Source organism: Equus asinus, chromosome 13, assembly GCF_041296235.1.
Source record: "Equus asinus isolate D_3611 breed Donkey chromosome 13, EquAss-T2T_v2, whole genome shotgun sequence".
In the NCBI taxonomy this organism is placed as follows: domain Eukaryota; kingdom Metazoa; phylum Chordata; class Mammalia; order Perissodactyla; family Equidae; genus Equus; species Equus asinus.
The window spans coordinates 12,949,086-12,973,085 of record NC_091802.1 but is presented as its reverse complement, the minus strand read 5'-3'; the positions used below and the strand labels follow the sequence as shown (position 1 = coordinate 12,973,085).

General features: G+C 37.7%; 1 protein-coding gene across 2 annotated transcripts in view; it reads right to left on the bottom strand.

The window, feature by feature from the left end:
- RABEP1 (rabaptin, RAB GTPase binding effector protein 1) overlaps nt 1–24,000 on the bottom strand; it is a 107,110-nt gene that overhangs the window by 65,896 nt on the left and 17,214 nt on the right. Inside the window, exon 2 of one of the 2 annotated variants that reach the window (XM_044744425.2) lies at nt 5,841–5,969. The exons of the other annotated variant lie outside the window; for it this stretch is intronic. Coding sequence (XP_044600360.2) covers nt 5,841–5,969 — 129 coding nt within the window. The remainder of the gene's footprint in view (nt 1–5,840; nt 5,970–24,000) is intronic. 2 annotated transcript variants of the gene reach the window in all.

The window sequence follows — 24,000 nt, the reverse complement described above, 5'->3', positions numbered from 1 at the left end:
CTGTGGGTCCTTCTAGTTGTGGCATGTGGAATACCGCCTCAGCATAGCCTGACAAGCAGTGCCAGGTCCTCACACAGGATCCGAACTGATGAAACCCTGGGCTGCTGAAGCAGAGCACACAAATTTAACCACTCCACCACAGGGCCGGCCCACATTTTCTTGAAAGATTGTTTCTTCCAGCATGAGATAGCCTTCTATACCCCTTCACTGTTTTTGCCTTAAGCCCCAATCTTGTTATTATTGCATTTGTTTTACTTTCTTTGTTTAAAAAAATAAAGTGAACCAGGAAGTTTTTTGGTTTTGTTTTTTATAGTCAGATTTCTTATATCTATAGGTTCCCTCTGTTTACTTTTCTTCTCACAAATGTTATCTTTACCAGTTCTTCTGGTGATTTATGTGGGTGATAAATGCTTAGTTTTTGTATGCCTGAAATATCAATTTTGCTCTCACTTGAACAATTTAGCTGAATATAAAATTTTAGGTTCACAATTATTTTTCCTCTGCACTTTGAAGATCTTATTTCATTGTCTCCTGCCATCTATCCTGCTTATGTGGTATCTCCTGTGAGCACAACTGTTTCTTCTCTGGTAGTTTTCAACATTTTCTTTTCATTCTTGATGTTTTATAGATTAAGATGTGTCAAATAAAGTATGAATTTACTTTTATTTACTCAGCTTGGTACTCAGTATTTATGTTGCGGACTCACTTTTTTTTTCTTAGTGCTTGAAAAATCTCAGTTATTTTCTCCTCAAATATTTTCTACTATTCCCTCCCTTCTCTTCTCCTGGAACTCTTTTTAGATATGTGCTGGAGGCTGAATTCATCCTCTATGTCAAGTGCTCTTTGACATTTCTCTCTCTGTCTCACTGGGAAGGAGAATTTCTCAAATACCATTTTCTAATTTACTAAAATCTCTGTGCCTTATCTACAGTTTAAACCATCTATTTACCTTATTTATTTATTCTATTTCCAAGATTTCTAACGGTTTTTAATTGTTTTTTTAACATACTCTAGCTTTATTTCCATATCTAAGTGCAAGCTTATGGCACCTGAACCACAAATATCTTCCTAAACTTAGTTTTTAACTATTGAACCTCTGGTTAGTTAGCATCAGAGCTTTATATAAATTATGACCATGTACAAAATCCTTTTAAACACCACTAGAAAATTTCACCGTCTTCTGGTGATTAATATGAGCTCTATTTCTACTATTTTCATTCAAATTGAGAACTCTGGCCTTTTCTTTGCTGACTCATGTAACAGGCTCTTAATCATTGCCCAAGACTGAGGATTTCCAAAACACAAACACTGCTGCAGTGCCGAGCTTTACTGAAGTTGGTTAAGAGGAGAAAGCTAAATCAAATACTTTCCTAAAAGCAAAATACCTTTTCTCAAGTTTAACAGAAAGGCAACAAAACTGCCAAAAATATTTATAACACCCCAGTTGAAGTGAGCTGGGAAAAGAATGGGTACTAAGGCAGTAACAGACAGTAAGAGGAGTTAAAAAGTAATAATCTCTTTTATTAGTATTGCCCATCACTGTTTGCACTTATATTTCAGCTATTCTCCAAATAAATGAAAACACAGCTATTACAACACCAAAGCAAAAGCTGTTCCTATGGGAAAAATATCAATGTTTGGACTTCCGGGGTTACCTTGACCTGGGTTGCTGAAAGATAAAACAGACTGCTTGAACACATCAAAACCATGGCTTACGCTGTTATCCTCTGTGACAATCATAAAAGACTAGGTTTATACTTCAGAATAGATGTAATAATATAAACTGCTGCTTTAAAGAACATCTTTAAATTGATTTTTATTATGATATAGGCAAACAGCCAAGACAGAAACCAAATCAACACTGACCTTTTACACACTATGCATTTTCTTTAGAAATGACACCAAAAACTCTCAAAAAGGATCACATTATTTCTTTTGAAATTTTGTAAAAAGTTACCTCAACTGTTCTCTATGGCCCTCTTAAGTTCATCAAGAACTTCAGATAGTAAAGACAGAACAGCACACATACAGATTATTTATTGGGTCTAGATGTATTCAAAGCAATTTTAACATACCAAGTATGTTTTCTGAATGAACTCACATTACAAGCTGTTTAGATCAGAGACATAAAACTGCAACTGATAATGTATTTCAGAAATGAGAGGTTCTTGGTCGTTTCCATTTCTTCAGAATTTTACAGAAAAGTCAATTTTATAATTTCAAAGAAGAAAGTAAGAAAACAAAGGAAACCCTAACAGCTTTACTTGGGGACAGAGGAAAAACAGAAAGTGAAATGAACAACTCTGGACAAGACTGACGAATTTATTGAATAAGCAAAGACTGAAAGAAAAAGCTGTAGAGAGGATAATCAAGCTACAGAATTATTGGTGTGAGAGGCAAAGGGAAAAAAGGACGTCACTAGCCAGTATCATGATGAGTTTGAACTGGTCATCAGGGAACTCCTGCCGTGACCTTATACATATACCTTAAAGGTTATTACAGGACATCTTGACAAGAACATACCATTGCACAGAGTATAAAGTGGTGTCTCAATTCAAGGTCAAAACAAATTTTAACAGGGAGATGTTAACAAATTCACAGGAACATATTGAAAAATTGGAGAAAACTTATTTCTCATGACATTTAACATATATTCAAACAATGATATTATGCCAAATGTATTATCTACCACAGTAGACTACACTTTTTTTTTAATTTCTTTTTTTTTTTTTTTTGAGGAAGATTAGCCCTGAGCTAACATCCACCGCCAATCCTGGCCCTGAGCTATAACATCCGTTCCCATCTTCCTCTACTTTATATGTGGGGCATCTGCCACACCATGGCTTAATAAGCAGTGCATAGGTCCACACCCGGGATCTGAACCGGCGAACCCGAGGCTGCCGAAGCAGAGTGTGCAAACTTAACCACTGTGCCACTGGGCCGGCCCCAAGACTACACTTTCTTGAAGATAAAAACCGTATCTCATTCATCCCAACCTTCATAGTGTCTTGCAGAATGCCATCATGCCTAGACAGGAACACCAGCTTTCTCATCTCCTTGCCAGCCTATGATGGAACAAAATCAAATAGGAAACAGCCCTCCTGCAAGCCATGAGAAAATGGAACTCCATCCCATACTACCGTCAGTAAGCCTTTCCAAGCCAGGGCTCAACTCTGGGAGGCCTAAGAACTTTCCACCCTATAGAACAGCGGCTTTCAAACTTCTCTACCACAATTCACAAGAAATACATTTCATATCACAACTCTATACATACCTGTATATATGTAACTAAAACAAAAAATTTCATGCAACTATTCGTATTTAACCAAGTATAATGTGCTCTGTTATTTTCTATTTTATTCCCTTTTTTTTTAACTACCAGTCACAAACCACTCAGTTTTGCTATCCAGCAATGGGTTACAACCTGTAGTCTGAAAAACACCATTCCAGGGCAGTAGTCTTCAAAGTAGGGTACATTTATCCCTGGGGGTATGCAAAGATTTTCCAAGGGATTCATAGGCGCATGTTGTTTTAAAGGATCCTCAACTTTCATCAATATTCTTTCCTAAAACAGAGGGTTAAGTGCAAAAATTCTCCTTGCTCACCTCCCTTTTCTTAATACCTTTCTCCCACTAAACTAAAGAAAGGCTTTTCACTCATCCTGAATTTTACTATGGTTCACGGCCCTGTTGTATAAAAACTCCTCTGTGATATCAAACTAGAGGGACAATTTAAAATAGCAATGTCAGTCAAAAAACTATATGACTAATAACTAGGTAACAAATCTTTTGACAGGTCAGGTGACTGCAAATTCAGCTTCCAAGAAAACTGAGGGAAGACCTAAGTGAGTTGTCAGCCAATAGAATAAAAATATTTTTGAACTTAGAGCACTATGTGATTTAACATATAATTCACAAAGCGTTAAGAAAATGGAATAATCACTATAAAAAACTTCTATTTCCATCTTCTACTTATTTATGAGACCAAGGATTCTCAGCATTTATATCTATTTAAAAAAAAAGAAACATCTTTTTATAAAAGTAAATAATATTTACGAGAGGTTAATGACTTAATTGGGAAGGAGACAATATATCTCATAAGAGCTGCATTTCCAATAATTTTTACAATTTATAATAATTATTTTTTAATGCATATTTACAGTGTGATCAATTGTGTACTTTTAATAACTAATGATAACTCAATACAGAAGAAATTTGCATGCATATTTTTGCTGCAGAGAAGTCTGACCAAATTTTTCTAAATGGCTTTCAAGCACAAAATATTACCTTAGGCCAGAGCTCCCTGAACCAGCAACATCAGCATCGCCTGGTAACTTGCTGGAAATGCTAATTCTAGGAGCCCAGACACCTAGTGAATCAGAAATTCTGGGGGTAGGGCCCAGCAGTCTTTGTTTTAACAAACCCTCCAAGTAAAATTCTGATGCACACTCAAGTCTGTGTTCTTAAAAAACCACTTTTTCGAATAAAATTCTGAGGGAGATTAAAAAAGAAAACCCAACACAAGGAGGAAAAAAATGTAAAATTTCTGCTAAAGAGCTTATTCATGTACTTTTTATTAAATAAATGATCATGGACATTTAGTAACTAAAATTAATTCCACTGGATATGTTTAAAAGCATGAAGTCTAAATTGTCAGTATTGACAATATGACAGAATTTACATCCTTCGTATCTTTTAAAATTTAAAATAAATTTTAAACATCAACTTTAAAAAGGTGTGAAGGGTGTATATAAATATTTTATGGAGTACGTTAATTTAAAAGATGGATGATCTACAACAGTGAGTCTCAAACTGTGGTCCTTGGACTAGCAGTACTGCCATCACCGATGAACTTATTAGAAATGCAAATTCTCGGGCCCCACTCCAACATATGTATTCTAACAAGTTCTCCAGGTGATTTTTAAAACCATGTTACTAAAGTCTGAGAGCCACTGGTCTAGGCCAGAGCAGTGGTTCTCAAAATTTAGCGTGCATCAGAATTAGTTGGAGAGCTTCTTAAAACATCAACTGCTGGACCCTAATCCCAGAGTTTCTGACTCAGCACATCTGGAGTGGGACCCAAAACTTTACATTTCTAACAAGTTTCCCAGGTGATAATGATGCTGATGCTGCTATGCCACAATCACACTTTGAGAACCACTGGTCTAGAGGGCTTTGGAAACCATATCTGTATGTTCCTAGGTCATTAGCCAAAACATAAACCCTTCCCCTTACCCTTCACACGAGGTCCCCAAGATATGCTCTCGTGTATTTGCCTTACACTTTCCCTCTTTTAAACTACTCACACAATTATGTAATATGTTTTCCTCACTAGAGCTAAAGTTCTGTGAGTTAAAGAACCACATGAATCTTGCTCCTTCTGTATACCCAGCACTAGGCACAATGTCTGCTTCATAGCAGATATTAAACAACTATATATAGATAAATAACTGAACGTTTGTTGGATACATCCCATCAAATGTCAGTTTTAATATAACATGGCTAAGGCTATTATTAGAGTGCCAATAGTCCTGACTTTTCTGGAGCTGTCTCTCAAGCATGTTAAGAGCACTGAAAGTCTTGTGTCCCAGGAGTAGGTAGCCTACTATGTTAAACATCATCGTTAAGATCAAAAGACAAAGAAAAATCTGAGTGACGCATTTTTCAACCTGTTTTTCAATTCCATTCTTAACCCTAGCCTCTAAACAGGCCTTTAGCATACAAGGCAAGTACAAATAAAATCAAGGTTTATTCAGTGACAAAATTAATGTTGTACTACCAAGGATTTGACATTTTAAGGCAGTTTTAATATGGCGACTAGGGGAAAACTTACGAACTTACCCTCTTTAGCCAAATATAACTCTTTAAATTTTGCTCTCTTTTGATTAAATTCTTGCTCAAGCTGCTGCTGTGCACGTAAAAATTCTGCATTAATTTTTTCCAATTCTGCTACCCGTTGCTGAAGAGAAACTAAAAAAACAAAAAAACAAAAACCCTAGTTAACAATAACTTTTATTTATAAATTAAGTCACAAGAATAAATTAGTATTCTAGCTGCGCGTTTCTATAATGAAACAAGTAGTCATGCTTCTTCCCAAGACCCAATATATTCTAGGAAATTCGAACTAAAAAAAACCAAAAACCACTTCTGTTAGATTTAATACTCAAATTGTGAATAAATCACATAAACAGCACATATACTGAGAATCACATAAGGCAAATTTCCTAAGAGAGCTTCTAAAGTTTCTTTGTATAACTGACAGAATAGAATGTCAATCCACTTCCGGAATGTTAAATATTGGATTATTTGGGCTATTTATCCCACAAATGAACCCACTGCCAATCTTGCTAGCTCCTGTTTCTCGAGTATTATGAGTAAAAAATGGTTCCTTGATTAGGATAGCCATACCATCTTGAACTACTCTTCCAATTTCAAAATGCTTCCTTAACACTATGCTGAAATCATAATCCAAACCCCTTTCATAGCGAAAGGATGCAGAGCCATACATTCTGTGTGAACTCTCAATCACTGGGAGGTTACCTAGTCTTCAGATGAATGTTGACTATGGGGTGGCCGGGACTGGGACACTCTTTAACTTTAGAGGCACTATAATTTGGCTACAGCTGATTAAATAAATGCCTATCCTGACCAAACCCAGAGAATCTTCTGTTTCAAACAAGCAGTGGGAAATCCAGGAGTCCAAACCCCTGATCTCCTCCTTTACTCCAACAGCAACCCAGCCAAGAAGCTATGACCCTAACCCCTCCAGCAGATACCTATCAGTACTAACACTGCTGCCTAATTACCTAGGCCAGCAGAGCTTCCAGTTCCCTACTACAAGCCACCCCAAATAATGTTTTGCCTACAATTTTAGCTATGATCTGAGATTATGTCTGAAGGCCCCCCCTCCCCCACACCATTACTCAATTTAACTGAGAGCTGATTTTATAGTACATAGAAAAAATGACTGGAAAAAAAATGCACCAATGATTTATCTATGAGTAACAGAATTATGGCTCATTAATTTCTTCCATATGCTTTTCAAAGTTCTCTACAACTCCTTTGATAAATAAAGAACTAAAACCAGTATTTGTTCATTCCCATGACACCACCAGACTAGCCTCCCTATGTAAGTAACAGAATTGATGCAATCCATGGCACAAAGAGATAATGACTGCTGCTTTGAGTTCCGTGTCGTTAAAGGTAAGGAGTCATTTTGAGAAGCAAATATCTAAGGTGTTTAGGTCAAAACAGAGACCAACATCTGGCCATGTGAATGACTAATAACCTTTAGAGAAAAAGAGGGATGGAGAATGTACTGGAAGGGAGAAATGCTCAGTTACCTCATATTTACCATTTGAAATCATGAAGGAAACCTGTTCTCTGTGCTATTTATTTATCCTGTTATTTTTATTGTCCAAATTCCAATTGTTAAATAAATTAAACAAGTTTTCAACTTAACACTTCAATATTACTGGTAGCTACTATCTACTGCATAAGGTAGAAAAAGGACTCTGAGGAATCAACAAAGAAGAAAACGCAAGATTCCTCTCTTCTTACTTTTCCGTAAGAACTACACTCCCACCTCATTCCTACTTTCCACCAAAACACACACACACAATTCTCATACCTTTCAACATTATATTTATATTTAGGAACTGAGGCTAATGAATCAATAAAAACTAAAATGTAGCCTTTCAAATTGCAGCCAAGACTGAGTGAGTTTCCACAACTCCTAACCCTGTCCTGGCTCTGACCCACAGTTCAGGCTCTATCCACAACCACAAGTCTGACCACCTCTCTCCGGGTTTCAGGACAGTTTCCAATTCCAGGGATCACGATCCCTTTGAGGGTATACAAAATAACTCCCTTATTCTTATTTGCATTTTTAATTAAAAAAATTTTAAATCCACCTGAAGTACTTCTAACATATTCTAATTCCACAATACATAAAAAGGCCAAAACAACTGCTTTTTACAAGAATGCCTCTACTTCTATATCTAAAAGAAATCAATTCATCTCACATAAGACAGCCGGAAAGTTTACAAACAGGCATATCCTAATGCGTTAGCAACCAACCACAAATCCAAACGAAAATAGCTTTCATCACACAGAATGCTGTATTATTTTTCTAACATGGTGACTAGAGTTCACAAAAATTAGTTAATAGTTCATGCAAAAAGTACTTAGCCTGGCATACAGAAAAAAATTGATAAATGCTAGCTGTCATTACGTAAAACTAGTGATATATATTTAATGATTAAAAGGAAAAAGCAGAGTGATCAAGTGACTACATATGTAATCACAAAAGACAGGAAGACACTTCCAACCTCATGATTCTGACTCAGTTCCATGCTTAGACTTGCAGCTTATACCCTTCCCTATTATCATGTATCTTCATAGCATCACGGACAAATTAATTACTGTTAATACCAACCTTTAACAATATGAAGCCTTCTGTAACTTAGCAGCTGAGAGCTATTAGCACACCAGCCTTCATTAACCATTCCACACATTCTGTATATTGTTACCTTCACGTGAGTAATAAGAAAAAGGAGAAAACTATGTTATGCAATGGCTACTTTTAATGCTTGACATCCAAAGGGAAAACTTATTACATCATTTACTCAAAATGTCTGAATTAAGCAACAATACAGAAAGAAAGGAAAGAGAAAGAAGAGTAATATGGCAAATGAAGGAAGGAAAGACAATTATTCTTAGATATATCTCCCTCCCTAATTTTGTTATGACTGGGAGAACATGTAATAACTTAAAAATATTTTTAAGCCCCAAGTTGTGTCCCCCTATTACATTCCTCTAAGATTGTACTAAATTTGATGAGACACAAGCAATAGGAGAAGGAAAAAAAGCCGTTTAAGTCAAATATTACTACAACCAGAACCTTTTTGTTTAAAGATGTTCAAGATCCAAGAAAACACCTATTTCAAGTGAAAAAACCACATAACTCCAGTGGAACAAAAGAATCCAAACAGTTCCTGAAACTCTGAAGTCTTAAGGTATGTATCATTGGGTTTTAAAATGAAATGATTAACCATGATAGGTACATCCATCCAATGGAATAATATCAAGCCAGAAAAATTACACTAAATAAAAAGAACAAAATACAAAATTATATACAACACAATATGAGCTATGCAAAAAATACATAGAAAAAAGAAGACTGGAAAGAATATGCCAAACTATATTCAGAGTGGTTGCCTCTCTGAATCAAAGGGCTATTAAAAGGATAAATTACATTGATTGGATCTAAAATAAATGGTAATGAAGTGCTTCATTTTTCTTTTTTTTAGTTTTAATGATTATAATTTTATTGCTCCATCTCAATCTCTCTGCTCATAAAAAGTGCACATATTTACTTCAATGGCCTTAAAATATGTCAACACACTAAATAATCGTTTTTTTTAACTGCACTTACATTTTCCCAGGACCAGCTAAAATAGATAAATTTCCTAAAAAACAAATCTCTTCTGTTCCAAAAGTGGTCTTCCAGCTAACAAATGGCCTTCTCTCAGTCTCTAAAAACTCATCATGTCCAGTTTCTTTCAGAAATTACTAAAAAGGATTATTTGAAGTAAATCTACCCACTGAATTGTGCTTTGTTTAGGCTAATATTTAAATAAATCCACAGTTATTTAGCATGCCTCACAGAGGAAGGGGAGAGAAGAAAGTAGAGTGGGTGAGGCTGGCAGGGATTACCAATCTAGAGAATATTCACCACAAGCAGTAGTCCACATGCAGGTAATTGGGTTAATATTACCAATGACTTTACAATATTAGGGCAAATACATAAGGCATTTGGGAATCACTTTTTCCATAATACTAAAGACAATCATAATTCTTTAGTACAACAGAAAGTTGTCATTACACTTTACATAATCCCATTTCACTTTATATTAATGCCCAAAACATCTGATTTAAGCAACTTTAAGAACTGCATCTTTTTACTTTGTCCATTTACTCAGATAAACCATTTCTAAAACAGAATAACATTTGGTTAAGAAGTTTACACAAAACAATTTCTTAGCCTTCCCTCTGTGAATCAATGTTAAAAACTTTATTTTGTCTTCTACTTTTCTTTTTTGTAAGTCTCTTAAAGCAATTAAGTGTCATAGTACTTCAGATAAAAGATAACACTTTAAAGATGATGAATTTCAAATAAGAAAGCCAATAATTTCTTATGTAAAGATTACCTGATCCCCTGTTAATTACCTGAGAATGGTATTATGAATTTAACAAAAATATTAAGTAAAAGAACAAACTGGCACCAAATCTTAATTCAGGAGAAAAATGAGATAATGAAAAACTAAGAGATTCTTCGAAAAGGTAAAAGCAGAATTAAGGAGAAGAAACAATGGAAAGGCCTGATTTGGGGGAGAGGGTAGCAGGGGCAGCAAAGGTGGAGGAGGGAAGAATCTAAGGACACAGGAATATTTTCTCATTTTCAACCTCCCTAGAGACACTTATGGTCAAAATTGATTAATAACCTCCAGGCGTTGGCAGTGGGGAATTTTCTGGGCCTAAATTTTACTTCTACATTAAAAGGAACAATCACAGAATCATGGTGTTGCAAGGATTTTACAGATTATTCTAGTCCAGTGTATTTCCAACTGAGTTTCAACCCATTAGCTAGTTGTTAAATCAATTTAGCAGTTAGCAATCTGCCTTTTAAAAATAATGAAATTTAACAGGAAATAGCAACACATTTAACATGAGTACACGTTATTTCATGAAATTTGTATTTCAGATACTCAGACGTTTATACTCGGTTGCAATAAAAACATGTTTTTTACTGTGGAGAGAAGTCAAAATAGTCTGAAAGCCACCAATTCCTAACTCATGCAGGAATCCATTCCCACAATATCACAGATAGGTGATCATATGGCTTCTACATGAACATAAATCGAGCAACTCAGTTCATTGCCTCACAGGCAGCCAATCCACTACTCGGAGATTTTAGAATATCCTCATCTCCCCCTTAGATAATTGATCATCTATTAGAAATATCTATTTTTAGGAACATGACCCTAAATCAGCTTTCTCAGAGATCTTAGTTCTGCCCTATGGAATTAGAGAGGAAAATTTCTAATATCTGACATCTCACACTTACCCTCTCCTTTCTTCTCCAGATGAAACATCTTCTAACTCTTTAATAATTTCTAAATTCATCATTATCTAAGTTGCTCTCCCTGCATATAGTCAGTCAAAATTCTACATAAAATAGGACACTCTAACCCTAACACAATACTAATGTAGAGTCTAGTAGAAACGTGATATCCAAGGACTATACTCTTTTTTTTTTTTTTTTAAGATTTTATTTTTTCTTTTTCTCCCCAAAGCCCCTGGGTACACAGTTGTGTATTTTCAGTTGTGGGTCCTTCTAGTTGTGGCATGTGGGATGCCATCTCAGCGCAGCCTGATGAGCGATGCCATGTCTTCACCCGGGATTCGAACTGGCAAAACCCTGGGCGCCAAAGCGCAGTGCATGAACTTAGCCACATGGCTGGCCCTGGGGGCTATACTCTTAATAATGTACTGTAAATTTACTTTAGCTTTTTTAGGCCACAACCCCACACTGTCATTGTTAGCCCGTAAAATTAACATAATCTAACACTGCCCTTAAATCCTTTTCACTGGAGCTTCAATTAAGCCAAGGCTCCCTGCAACCTATACCTGGTGCAGGTTTAGCCGTGTTGCAGAGTTTTGGTTTGTTTGGTCTTTTTTTTTTTTTTTTTTTAACAAAGTTTTAAGTTAGAACTAAAGATCGAGCCCTTTGGGGCTGGCCCCGTGGCCGAGTGGTTAAGTTCGCGCACTCCGCTGCAGGCGGCCCAGTGCTTCGTTGGTTCAAATCCTGGGCGCGGACATGGCACTACTCATCAAACCACGCTGAGGCAGCATCCCACATGCCACAACTAGAAGGACCCACAACGGAGAATGTACAGCTATGTACCAGAGGGCTTTGGGGAGAAAAAGGAAAAAAAATAAAATCTTAAAAAAAAAAAAAAATCGAGCCCTTTGGCACGTCACCTGAGACCTCGGTGGAGGTTGATATTAATATATTAGATTGCTCTATTAGTTACAAATTCATTCCAACCATCCTTAGTATCAAATCACATTTCTTCATTTTATCCATGATTTCCTAACAGTGTAGTCAAATGCCCTATTAAAATTCAAAGAGAATTTTGGAGTCAGAGAAACTGGTGCTTCAACCCAAACTTAAGCTTTCATTATATGAACTAGGGCAAATAGTTTAACCTTTCCAAGATTTCATTAAAATAAAAATGATACCCATCTTGCAGAGTTATCAAATGCTACAAGTATTAGAGATAGTATCATATAAAATCAATTCACATACAAGAGGCACTCAAATGATAGCTACTATTAATACTTCAGAATTTAATAGTTTCAGGTTCAAAATTCTGCTAAAAAAAATGGAGATGTTCATTTGGCTCAACTTGTTCTAGAGAGTCTTCCAAGTGATAACTATAAGATCATTTTATTTTCTAAAATGCTCAAAAACCACGTCTTTAATAACCTATTCTTTTTTAAATGTTCCCAAAATTGTATTCAAGCAAAGTTAGAAATTAAGACAAACAGGTAAACAAAGTTTTGAGAAGTCAAAAATACAAAAGAGAAGTAACTACGAAAAAAATAGGGATTTCAGTGACTGCTTAGTAGATAAACAATGCAATATAAATTATATTCCAGGCTCTATTCCTAAATTACTATAAGACTATAAAGCTATACTCTACCATGTATTCCCGTATAGACTATACACTGACAATAAGAACCATGAAAAAAGTCTCAAATAATTGCCAAAAAAGGGCAACTTCAGAAATAAGCCAACTACATGGTTGAAATAAATTATGGACGTTTTTGAATACTAGTTGGGACATACAACACAGTTCAACCATCATTACACGCAGATAGTTTTTAAATCACCTTAATTTCTGATTACATTCAGTCCAATTATCGTAACTGTCAAAAGCTGGTATTCAACAGCTGATGTAAGTATGCATGGATAAAAGGGACTGTTATCTATTCAGTTTGTACAAACTGGTATCATTCTATTTCCCAATAGTATATCAAACCATATAATGCTAAGCCAGACGAAAAAGCATGACTATCACTGGACTGATTAACAGATGTATTTTCTAACTATTTGGGTATTTAAATATTTTAGTTCCCTACTTATAAAAAGGCTATTCAAAACTTAAATATTAGGGGCCGGCCCAGTGGTGAAGTGGTTAAGTGCACACATTTCACTTCGGCGGCCCAGGGGGCCAGTTCAGATCCCGGGTCCGGACATGGCACTGCTTGGCACGCCATGCTGTGGCAGGCGTCCCACATATAAAGTAGAGGAAGATGGGCATGGATGTTAGCTCAGGGCCAGTCTACCTCAGCAAAAAAGAGGAGGATTGACAGCAGTTAGCTCAGGGTTAATCTTCCTCAAAAAAAAAAAACCACAAACAAAAAACAAAACTTAAATATCAGACCTACTTAAGGAAATGGCCAAAAGAATTCTGTTTTCAGCCCATAACTCCACCGGCCTTCATAAGCAGAACTACATCTTGCCACTTCAGGACCTGGCTTGGGGCTCTTACCAATTCACTATCAGGGGCTGGCCCCGTGGCCAAGTGGTTAAGTTCACGTGCTCTGCTTCAGCGGCTCAGGGTTTCGCTGGTTTGGATCCTGGGCGTGGACATGGCACCGCTGGTCAAGCCATGCTGAAGCAGCATCCCACATGCCACAACTAGAAGGACCCACAACTAAAATATACAACTATGTACTGGGGGGATTTGGGGAGAAAAAGCAGGAAAAATAAAAAAAGACTGGCAACAGTTGTCAGCTCAGGCGCCAATCTTAAAAAAGAAAAAAAGAATTCATTATCAGTGAAAGTTAAATTTAATCTTTATTTTGTGCTTGAATTTACCAAGTGTCAGTCAGGCTGCTGGTAGGAATGAAAAACAGTACAATCACTTTGAAAACCAGTTTGCCTGTTTCTTATAAACACACACACCACACATCCAGCAATCCTACAAATGAAAACATATTTCCACGAAAGATTTGTACACCAATGCTCACTGCAGCTTTACTTCTAACAGCCAAAAACTGGAAATACCCAAATGCCTACTGTAAATGGACAAATAATGGGGTATCCATACAAGAGACTATTACTCAGCAAAAACAAAAAAAGGGGAATCACTTACTAACACACACAACATGGCTAAGTCTCAAGAGCATCATGCTAAGTGAAAGAAACCAGACACAAAAAGCATGATTCCACTTACACGAAATTCTAGAAAAGGCAAAACTGTAGTGACAGAAAGCAGATCAGCACTTGCCCAGAAGTGGGGGGAGGAGTTTAACAGCAAAAGAGCATGAAAAAATTTTTTGGAGTAAAACATTCCCTAACACAATTATTATGATTGTTACAAAACTGTACACATTTGTGAAAACCCATGGATCTATATACTTAGAAATAGTAAATGTTAGTGTATGTAAGTTATTTTTTAATCAGCTTTACTGAGGTATGAGTTAAAAATTACAAGAATAATTAGTGCTTGGCAACAGCGGAAGTGATTTCTTCATCAGGCCAATTTATTACCCTCATAGCACTTGTCATTATCTGAAATTCTTCCTCTGAATATTTGAATATTTAAATACTGATCCTTTCTAGAGTATACACTTAGTAAAAACAGAATATGTATCCTGCTCCTTGCTACATTTCCAATACCTAGAACTGTGGCTGGCACATGGAGGTGTTCAATAAACATTTACTAAATAAATAAACAAAAAGTGAGCTGAAATAAACTCACTGAGGAAGAGGGACGTAAGTCAGGATCTTAAAAGACAGCAAAGATTTGAAGAAGCCAAGGAGAGAAGAGTATTCCACTGGGAACAATCAAACGTAAATGGAGCAAGGCAATAATACACAGCTGTCTAGGAGCCAGCAAGCAAATGTGTCTGACTTTGGAAAACTGGAACTTTCCCCATGTAGCATAGTAATCCCCTTGAATTATTTCTTGGGTTGTCCTTTCCAATATGGCAGCCACTAGCCACATGAGGCTATTGAACACCTGAAACATGGCTGTCTGAATTGAGATATGCTGTTAAGTATAAAATACACATGGGGGGCTGGCCCCCATGGCCGAGTGGTTAATTTCGTGCACTCTGCTTCGGTGTCCCAGGGTTTGCTGGTTCAGATCCTGGTTACAGACTTACACACCGTTCATCAGGCCGTGCTGTGGTGGCATCCCACAGAGAAGAACTAGAATGACTTACAACTAGGGTATACAACTATGTACTGGGGCTTCGGGGAGGAAAAAAAAGGGAAGACTGGCAACAGATTTTAGCTCAGGGACAATTCTTCTAAAAAGAAAAAAGAAAAGAAAACCTGGGGTACAAATATAACAAAGTTAAAAAAATATATACATGAAAATCTTAAAAAATATGGAATCAAAGATTTTAGTACAAAAATCTAAAACAGCACATTAATAATTTTTATGGTGATCCTATGTAGAAATTATAACATCTAGAATATACAGGGGTACAATACATTATTAAAATTAATTTCCACAGGAAGTTATACACGAATGTTCACAGCAGCATTATTTGTAGTAGTCAAGAAAAGGAAAGCCAAATGTCCATCAACTGATGAATGGAAAACAAAATGTGATATATTCACATAATATTATTTGCCCATAAAAAGGAAGTAATGGGGCCAGCCCAGTGGTGTAGTGGTTAAGTTCAGCAGCTTGGGGTTTGTGGGTTTGGATCCACAGTTCTCTCATCAAGCTGTGCTATGGCAGCATCTCACATACAAAATTGAGGAAGACTGGCACAGATGTTAGCTCAGGGCCAATCTTACTCACCAAAAAAAGGAAAACACAAAAAGGAAGTACTGATACATGTTACAAGATGGCTGACCCTTGAAAATATTATGCTAAGTGAAAGAAGCCAGACACCAAAGGCTACATATTGTATGATTCCATTTCTATGTAATGTCCAGAACAGGAAAATCCATAGAGACTAAGAGGAGATCAGAGATCACTAGGGGTTAGGGGAAGGAGGAACGGAATGGGGAGTGACTGTTAATGGTATGGGGATTCTTTTTGGGGTGATAAAAATGTTCTGGATCTAGTGGTGATGGATGCACAGTTCTGTGAATATTCTAAAACCACTGAACTGTACACTTCAAAATGATGAACTTGATGGCACATGAATTAAATCTCAATAAAGCTGTTACTTTAAAAAATTAATTTCACCTGTTTTTCTATTTGGATGTTTTTGTTTTGGTTTTTTACTTTTTAAATGTGGCTATTAGAAAATTTTAAATTACATTCTTTGGCTCATATTACATCTCTATTGGACAGAACTGTTCTCGAGTGTTGATTGGGTACCCTGGGTATTTTGAGCTCCTATTTTTACCTTTAATTCTCTTACCCTATTTTTCCCAGTTGCCAGCCAGCTTCAGGTATAACCACACTTTGTAGCCAGCTTAGACCCTGAGTCAGTCATCTTAAATCCCTGCTCCCTTGTGCTTTTACAGTAGCACAGTGCTACTCTAATGTGGTATACAGACTGTGACTGGTCTAATGAGATAAGGAGTTTGGGACAGAATGTAGAATCAACTAAGACACTAAGAACATTGCTCAGTTCAGCTGACATTTTTATATAAAGGAAGCAGTACACAAATTCACATTCTGGTCAAGTTTTGTCTCCTTGCAGACCACTGCTGTAGGAGACAAGTGTCATATCCATCTGCCCACCATCTTCTGAATAGTCTTTCCACATTAAAGATATTTCCAGTTTATGAGCTGCAGCTTCCCAAAACAGAATTTAAACCCAAATTCCTAAGGTCCCATGAAACCAGAATGCAGGCATATCACCTAAACCCCTCCAATCACACACACAAATGCAACTTCAACTGAGAATTGAGCAGGAAAAAGACAAGGTTGCATTCTTGCTGCTGTAAGGCTTTCAGTAAGTGGTTACGGGTCCAGTTCCTGAAGCAGAAGTGGCATCAGTGCAAGCAGTTACAGCAACTGTAATAAAGTGGAGCCCCATGTGTTGATCAGCATCAGAAGCAGCAGCTTCCTATCAGGCCAGTTCTGTGGCAACTTTTGGGTGTTCCTTAAAATTTAGCCCAGAGCGGTGATTCTCAAAGTGCGGTTCTGAGACCAGAGAGTCACTATCACATGAGAACTTGTCAGCAAGGGCAAATTCTCAGATCCCATTCCAGACCTTCTTGAATCAGAAATTCTGGGTGTGGGGTCCAGAACTGTGTCTCAACAAGCCCCTTAGATGCATGCTAAAGTTTGAGAACCAATGGCCTATAATCTATTTCTCCCTGCCCTCCCAAAGTCCCTGGTAAGCTATTTCATGTCTTCCCAAAAATCCCTTTTATGCTTAAACCAGATAGAATAAATTGTTTTATTTGCAACAAAGAACCCTGAGTGAAACATACTATACTGTCACTTCCATTACCATTCTTTTTGTTTTTAAAGATTTTATTTTTTTCCTTTTTCTCCCCAAAGCCCCCCAGTACATAGTTGTATATTCTTCGTTGTGGGTCCTTCTAGTTGTGGCATGTGGGACGCTGCCTCAGCGTGGATTGATGAGCAGTGCCATGTCCGTGCCCAGAATTCAAACCAACGAAGCACTGGGCCGCCTGCAGCGGAGTGCGCGAACTTAACCACTCGGCCACGGGGCCAGCCCCCCATCACCATTCCCTTAAAGACTACTCACAGGATACTAACCACTGATTTTTCTTTAAAAATCCACAAGGGATTAACAGCCATTAGAAGACAGGAAACACCCTGGAAAAATCTGCTTACAATCAACCTGGCTGATTTACTTCTTAACAGTTTGGGGCAGGGGGCGGGTGGGGGAGGCACGTACAGACTTCCCTACAAAGAGCACAGCACAGAAAGGAACCAAGAAAAAAAGGGAGAGAGAAACTTTAGTTCTTGAAACTCTAACAAACACTACCCTCAGCAGGGGTGATCAAGGCTAGCTAGCATCAACACTGACAACACTGATAAGCCACACTGATAATATGTACTTTTGACAGGATGCAAAGAAAATGCATTTTACCTGTGTAGTCTTCTCCCTAAAACCCACAATTTCAATCTAATCATGAGAAAAACCTTAGACAGATCCCAAATGAGGGACAGTCTACAAAACACGTGACCAGTACTTCTTAAAACCAGCAAGGTCCTCAAAAATAAAATCAGACAAACTGTCACAGTCAAGAGGAGCCTAAGGAATCATGGTGACTAAAGGTAATGTCGTATCCAGACAGGATCAAGGAACAGAAAAAGGACATAAAGAAAAAGATAAGGAAATCTGAGTAAATCATGCACTTTACTTAGGAATAATGGATCAGTATTCACTAATTTTGACAAGTGTCCCAAACTAACATATGATATTATTAAAGGGGAAACTGGACATGCAGTATATGAACACTCTGTACTATCTTCCCAACTTTTCTGTAAGTCTAAAACTATTCTAAAATAAAGGGTTTTTTTTTTTTTGAAAAAAACGCTATTGGTTAAATTTTGAATCATCTTCAAGTCCAAATAAATTATTATCTTTACTAAAACTGTGACCAGAGGTCTGGCACTGTTGACCACCCAGGAAAGAGCAAATATCCCTCCCACATACCATCACCACCACATTGTCCCCCCCCACCAAAAGTCTTCAAGCTTAACAGAAACGAAGACTCATGTATTTGAATGTTTAGCTGAAGAGCAGATTTGCCTTCCCATCTGACTTAACATTATACTCTAAAAGATCCGATTTTATCTGATAACTCTTAGTTTTGTTCACAGCCAGACAGAGAACAAAAGATACAGAAAAAGCAGAGTTTACAGATGAGTGCAGACAGCAGGTTGAAAAGCCCTGTAGGTGAAAAACAGACCTCAGTGCAGGAACTGGGTCACAGGGAAACAAAAATGAAACAATGACTAGAATTGAATTGGAATTCGGTATCATTTAATACACAGACAGTCCCCCACTTACAATGGTTTGACTTACAATTTTTTTACTTTACAAAGGTGCAAAAGTGATACACACTCAGTAGAAACTGTACTTCAAATTTTGGATTTTGATCTTTTCCCAGGCTAGCAACGTGCAGTATGACACACTAGTGATGCTGGGCAGTGAGCCGCAGCTCCCAGACAGCCACGCTCTCTCGAGGATCATGAGGATGAGCAACCAATACACTCACAACCATTCTGTTTTTCACTTTCAGTACAGTCTTCAGTCAATTACACGTGATATTCAACATTTCATTATAAAATAGGCTTTGTGTTAGATGATTTTGGCCAACTATAGGCTAACGTAAGTGTTCTGAGCACATTTAACATAAACTAGACTAAGCTACGATGTTCGGTAGGTTAGGTGAATAAAAGGCATTTTTGACAATGATATTTTCAACTTACAATGGGTTTATCAGGACATAACCTCATCATAAGTTGAGAAAGATCTGTAAAGGCAAACAAATCTAATTTTTAAAAACTTCAGTAGCACTGGGGAAGTCATGAGCTTACAGCTCAGCCCCAAAACTAATGCTCACAAGTTATTGATAAAATATTCAATGATGTCCAGTGTAATCTATTTAAGGAAGCAGGGTAAAGAGTAATTTATTTTAGAAAAATTGCTACAAAAAATACATGCTACACTCAGCACCCAGAACGTGGTCTTTAAATACCATTTCCCACTAAAAGGAACCAAGGCTCCTTGGAAAAAATGACTCATTCCAGGCCTGGGCAGGAAGTATCTAAGACAGACCTGGAACATCTTGGCATCTATTGGGGTTGTAGCAAACGTCTTAGGAGTCAACTCAGAAGACACACTAGCCAAAAATGAGATAATCTGAACTACAGTGTGGTAGGCTGAACCATCCCTCCCCCTCAAGACATATCCTCTTCCTAAGACCCAGAACCTGTAAATATTACCTTATATGGCAAAAGATATGATTAAGGACCTTGAGGAGTTTATCCTGCATTATCCAGTAAGTCCTAAATGTAATCACATGTACCCTTAGAAGAAAGAACAGGAGTTTTGACACAGACACAGAGGATTACGTAATGTGACAGCAGAGGCAGAGATTGGATTGATGTAACCAAGGAATGCCAGCAGCCACCAAAAGCTGGAAGAGGCAAGAACAGAGCCTCAGGAAGGAGCACAGGCCTGCTGACACTTTGATTTCAGCGCAGTGATGCCGACTGTGGACGTCTGGCCTCCTCAACTGTGAAAGAATAAATTTCTGTTGTTTTAAGTCACCCAGTTTGCGGTAGTTTGTTGGCGTAGCCATAGTAAGCTAATACAATCAGTAAAAATAACTACAATGAAGTAAAACACATATGTCCATTATTTAAATCCATGTGTTCTTAATGATATACAAAGAAGGTCCTAACATCTCAAAAAGAGAGACAACCAGACATTACGTGCCTCCTGATGGAGGTACACACTACCACATTGAAATATGCTTTAAATAAGCAAAACAAAACCACCACAAGAAACAGAACACACAACAAAAATCATGTTAACAAACAAACGAAAAACTTGAATCTGATTATGACTTTAGATCTAACTTCCAATTTAGAGGAAACACGTAAGGCAGATGAACATGGAGAATACCACCACATGGAGGCAGTTAGAAAATTTCAGGTGTGAACATTCTACAGGATGAATTTCTTCAACAAATAAATTATAAGGGAAAAAAAAGACACCACATAAAAACCAGTTTTAAGGATGGCCCTTATTTTGGATCCTGATTGGAACAAACTCAATTTTTAGACTTGAAACAACTGAGGATACTGGATGACTGGATATTTGGTGATATTAAAGAATTATTTTTTTAGGTGTTATAATAGTATTGTGGCAATGTTTACATAGATAGGCAAACCTCAGAGTTAGTGCAGGTTCAGTTCCAGACCACCAAAATACAGCTAGTATCGCAATAAAGCAAGTTACACAAATTGTTTGATTTCCCAGTACATACAAAAGTTACACTATATTGTAGTCTATTAAGTGTGCAACACCATTATATCTAAAAAAAAATGGACAAACCTTAATTTAAAAAATACTTTACTGCTAAAAAATGCCAACCATCATCTGAGCCTTCACAAGTCACAATCTTTCTGCTGATGGAGGGGCTTGCTGCATGTTGATGGCTGCTGGCTGATCAGGGTGGTGGCTGTCAAAGGATGGGTGGCTGTAGCAATTTCTTAAAATAGGACAACACTGAAGTCTGCCGTGCTGATTGACTCTTCCTTTCACAAACAACTTCTCTGTAGCATGCGATGCTGTTTGATCACATTTTGCCCAGAGGACAACTTCTTTCAAAATTGGAGTTAATCCTCTCAAAGTCTGCCTCTCTGATGCTTTACCAATCAAGTTTATGTAATATTCTAAATCCTTTGCTGTCATTTCAACAATCTTCACAGTATCTTCACCAGGAATGGATTTTCCATGTCATGAAACCACTTTCTTTGCTAGTCCATAAGAAATAACGCCTCACCTGTTCAAGTTTTATCACGAGATTGCAGCAATTCAGTCATATCTCCAGGCTCCACTTCTAGATCACTTGTTGTTTCCACACCACCTGCAGTTACTTCCTCCACTGAAGTTCTGAACACCTCAGTCATCCATAAGGGCTAGAATCACCTTCCAAACTCCTGTTAATGTTGGTATTTTGACTGCTTTCCATGAATCATGAATGTTCTTAATGGCATCTAGAATGGTGACTCCTTTCCAGAAGGTTTTAATTTGCCCAGAACCATCAGAATGACTATCTATGGCAGCTACAGTCTTACAAATTGTATTTTTTAACTAGTAAAACTTGAAATTCAAAATTACTCCATGATGCATGGGCTGCAGAATGAGTGTTGTGTTAGTAGGCATGAAAACAACATTAATCTCATTGCACATGGCCATCAGAGCTCTTGGGTGGCCAGGTACATTGCCAATGAGCAGTAATACTTTGAAGGAAATCTTTTTACTGAGCAGTAGGTCTCAACAGGGGGCTTAAAATACTCAGTAAACCATGTCATAAACAGATGTGCTGTCATCCAGGCTTTGTTGTTCCACTTATAGAGCACATGCACAGTAGATTTGGCATAGTTCTTAAGGGCTCTAGGATTTTCAAAATGGTAAATGAACACCAGCTTCAAGTGAAAGTCACCAGCTGCATTAGCCCCTAAAAAGAGAGTCAGCCTGTCCTTTGAAGCCAGGCACTGACTTCTCTCTAGCTATGAAAGTCCTAGATGGCATCTTCTTCCAACATAAGGCTGATTCATGTGCACTGAAAATCTGTTGTTTAGTGTAGCCACCCTGATTAACTACCTTATGTAAATCTTCTCGATAACTTGCTGCAGCTTCTACATCAGCACTTGCTTCTTCACCTTGCACTTTTGTTTTGGAGATAGCTTCTTTCCTCAACCCTCACGAACTAACATCTGCTAGCTTCAAATTTTTCTTCTGCAACTTCCTCACCTCTCAGCCTTCACAGAATTGAAGAGAGTTAGGGCCTTGCTCTGGATTGGGCTTTGGCTTAAGGGAATGTTGTGGCTGGTTTGATCTTCTATCCAGACCACTAAAACTTTCTCCATATCAGCAATAAGTCTGCTTCACTATCTTATAATTTGTGCAGTCACTGGAGTAGCACTTTAATTTCCTTCAAGAACTTTCCCCTTGCATTCACAACTTGGCTAACTGGCACAAGAGGCCTAGCTTTCAGCCCATCTCAGCTTTCAACATACCTTCCTCACTAAGCTTAATCATTTCTAGCTTTCTTTTCTTTTCTTTTTTTTTTTTTAAAGATTTTATTTTTCTCCTTTTTCTCCCCAAAGCTCCCCGGTACATAGTTGTACATTTCGTTGTGGGTCCTCCTAGTTGTGGCATGTGGGATGCTGCCTCAGCGTGGTCTGATGAGCAGTGCCATGTCCGCGCCCAGGATTCGAACCAACAAAACACTGGGCCACCTGCAGCGGAGCGCGTGAACTTAACCACTGGGCCACAGGGCCGGCCCCTTCTTTTTTTTTTTTTTGAGGAAGATCAGCCCCGAGCTAACATCTGCTGCCAATCCTCCTCTTTTTGCTGAGGAAGACTGGTCCTGAGCTAACATCCGTGCCCATCTTCCTCTACTTTATATGTGGGACACTTGCCACAGCATGGCTTGATGAGTGGTGCCATGTCCACACCCGGGATCCGAACTGGTGGACCCCAGGCCACCAAAGCAGAACATGCGAACTTAACCACTGCGCCACTTGACCGGCCTCTCTAGCTTTTGATTTAAAGTTAGAGATGTGTGTGTCTTCCTTTCACTTGAACATTTAGAGGCGGTTGTAGGGTTGTTAATTGGCCTAATTTCAATACTGTTGTGTCTCAGGGAATAGGGAGGCCCGGGGAGAGGGAGAAAGACAGGGAACAGCCGGTTGGTGGAGTAGTCAGAACACACACAACATTCATCAGTTAAGTTCGTTGTCCTATACAGATGCCTCAAAACATGGTGCCTCAAAACAATGGCAATAGTAACATCAAAGATCACAGATCACCATAACAAATATAATAACGGAAAAGTCTGAAATATTGCAAGAATTACCAAAATGTAACACAGAGACATGAAGTGCACAAATGCTGTTGGAAAAATGGCACCAATGGACTTGCTTGACACAGGGTTGCCACAAACCTTCGATTTGTAAAAAACGCAGTATCTGTGACGCGCCATAAAGAAAAGCTCAATAAAACAAGGTATGCCTATATACAGAAATGTTTCCAAATTAAATCAAATAACATCTGAAATTTGCTATTTAAAAGTCCAGGAGGGGAAGCAGGGAGAGGGTTACAGATGAAATAAGACTGGCAATACATTGATAATCACGACATATGGAGGGCAGTGGTCTACATACTAATCTTTTTATTTTTTAAGTTTTAAAAGTTCCATATAAAGGACTCTAAGGTTAATTTTTTT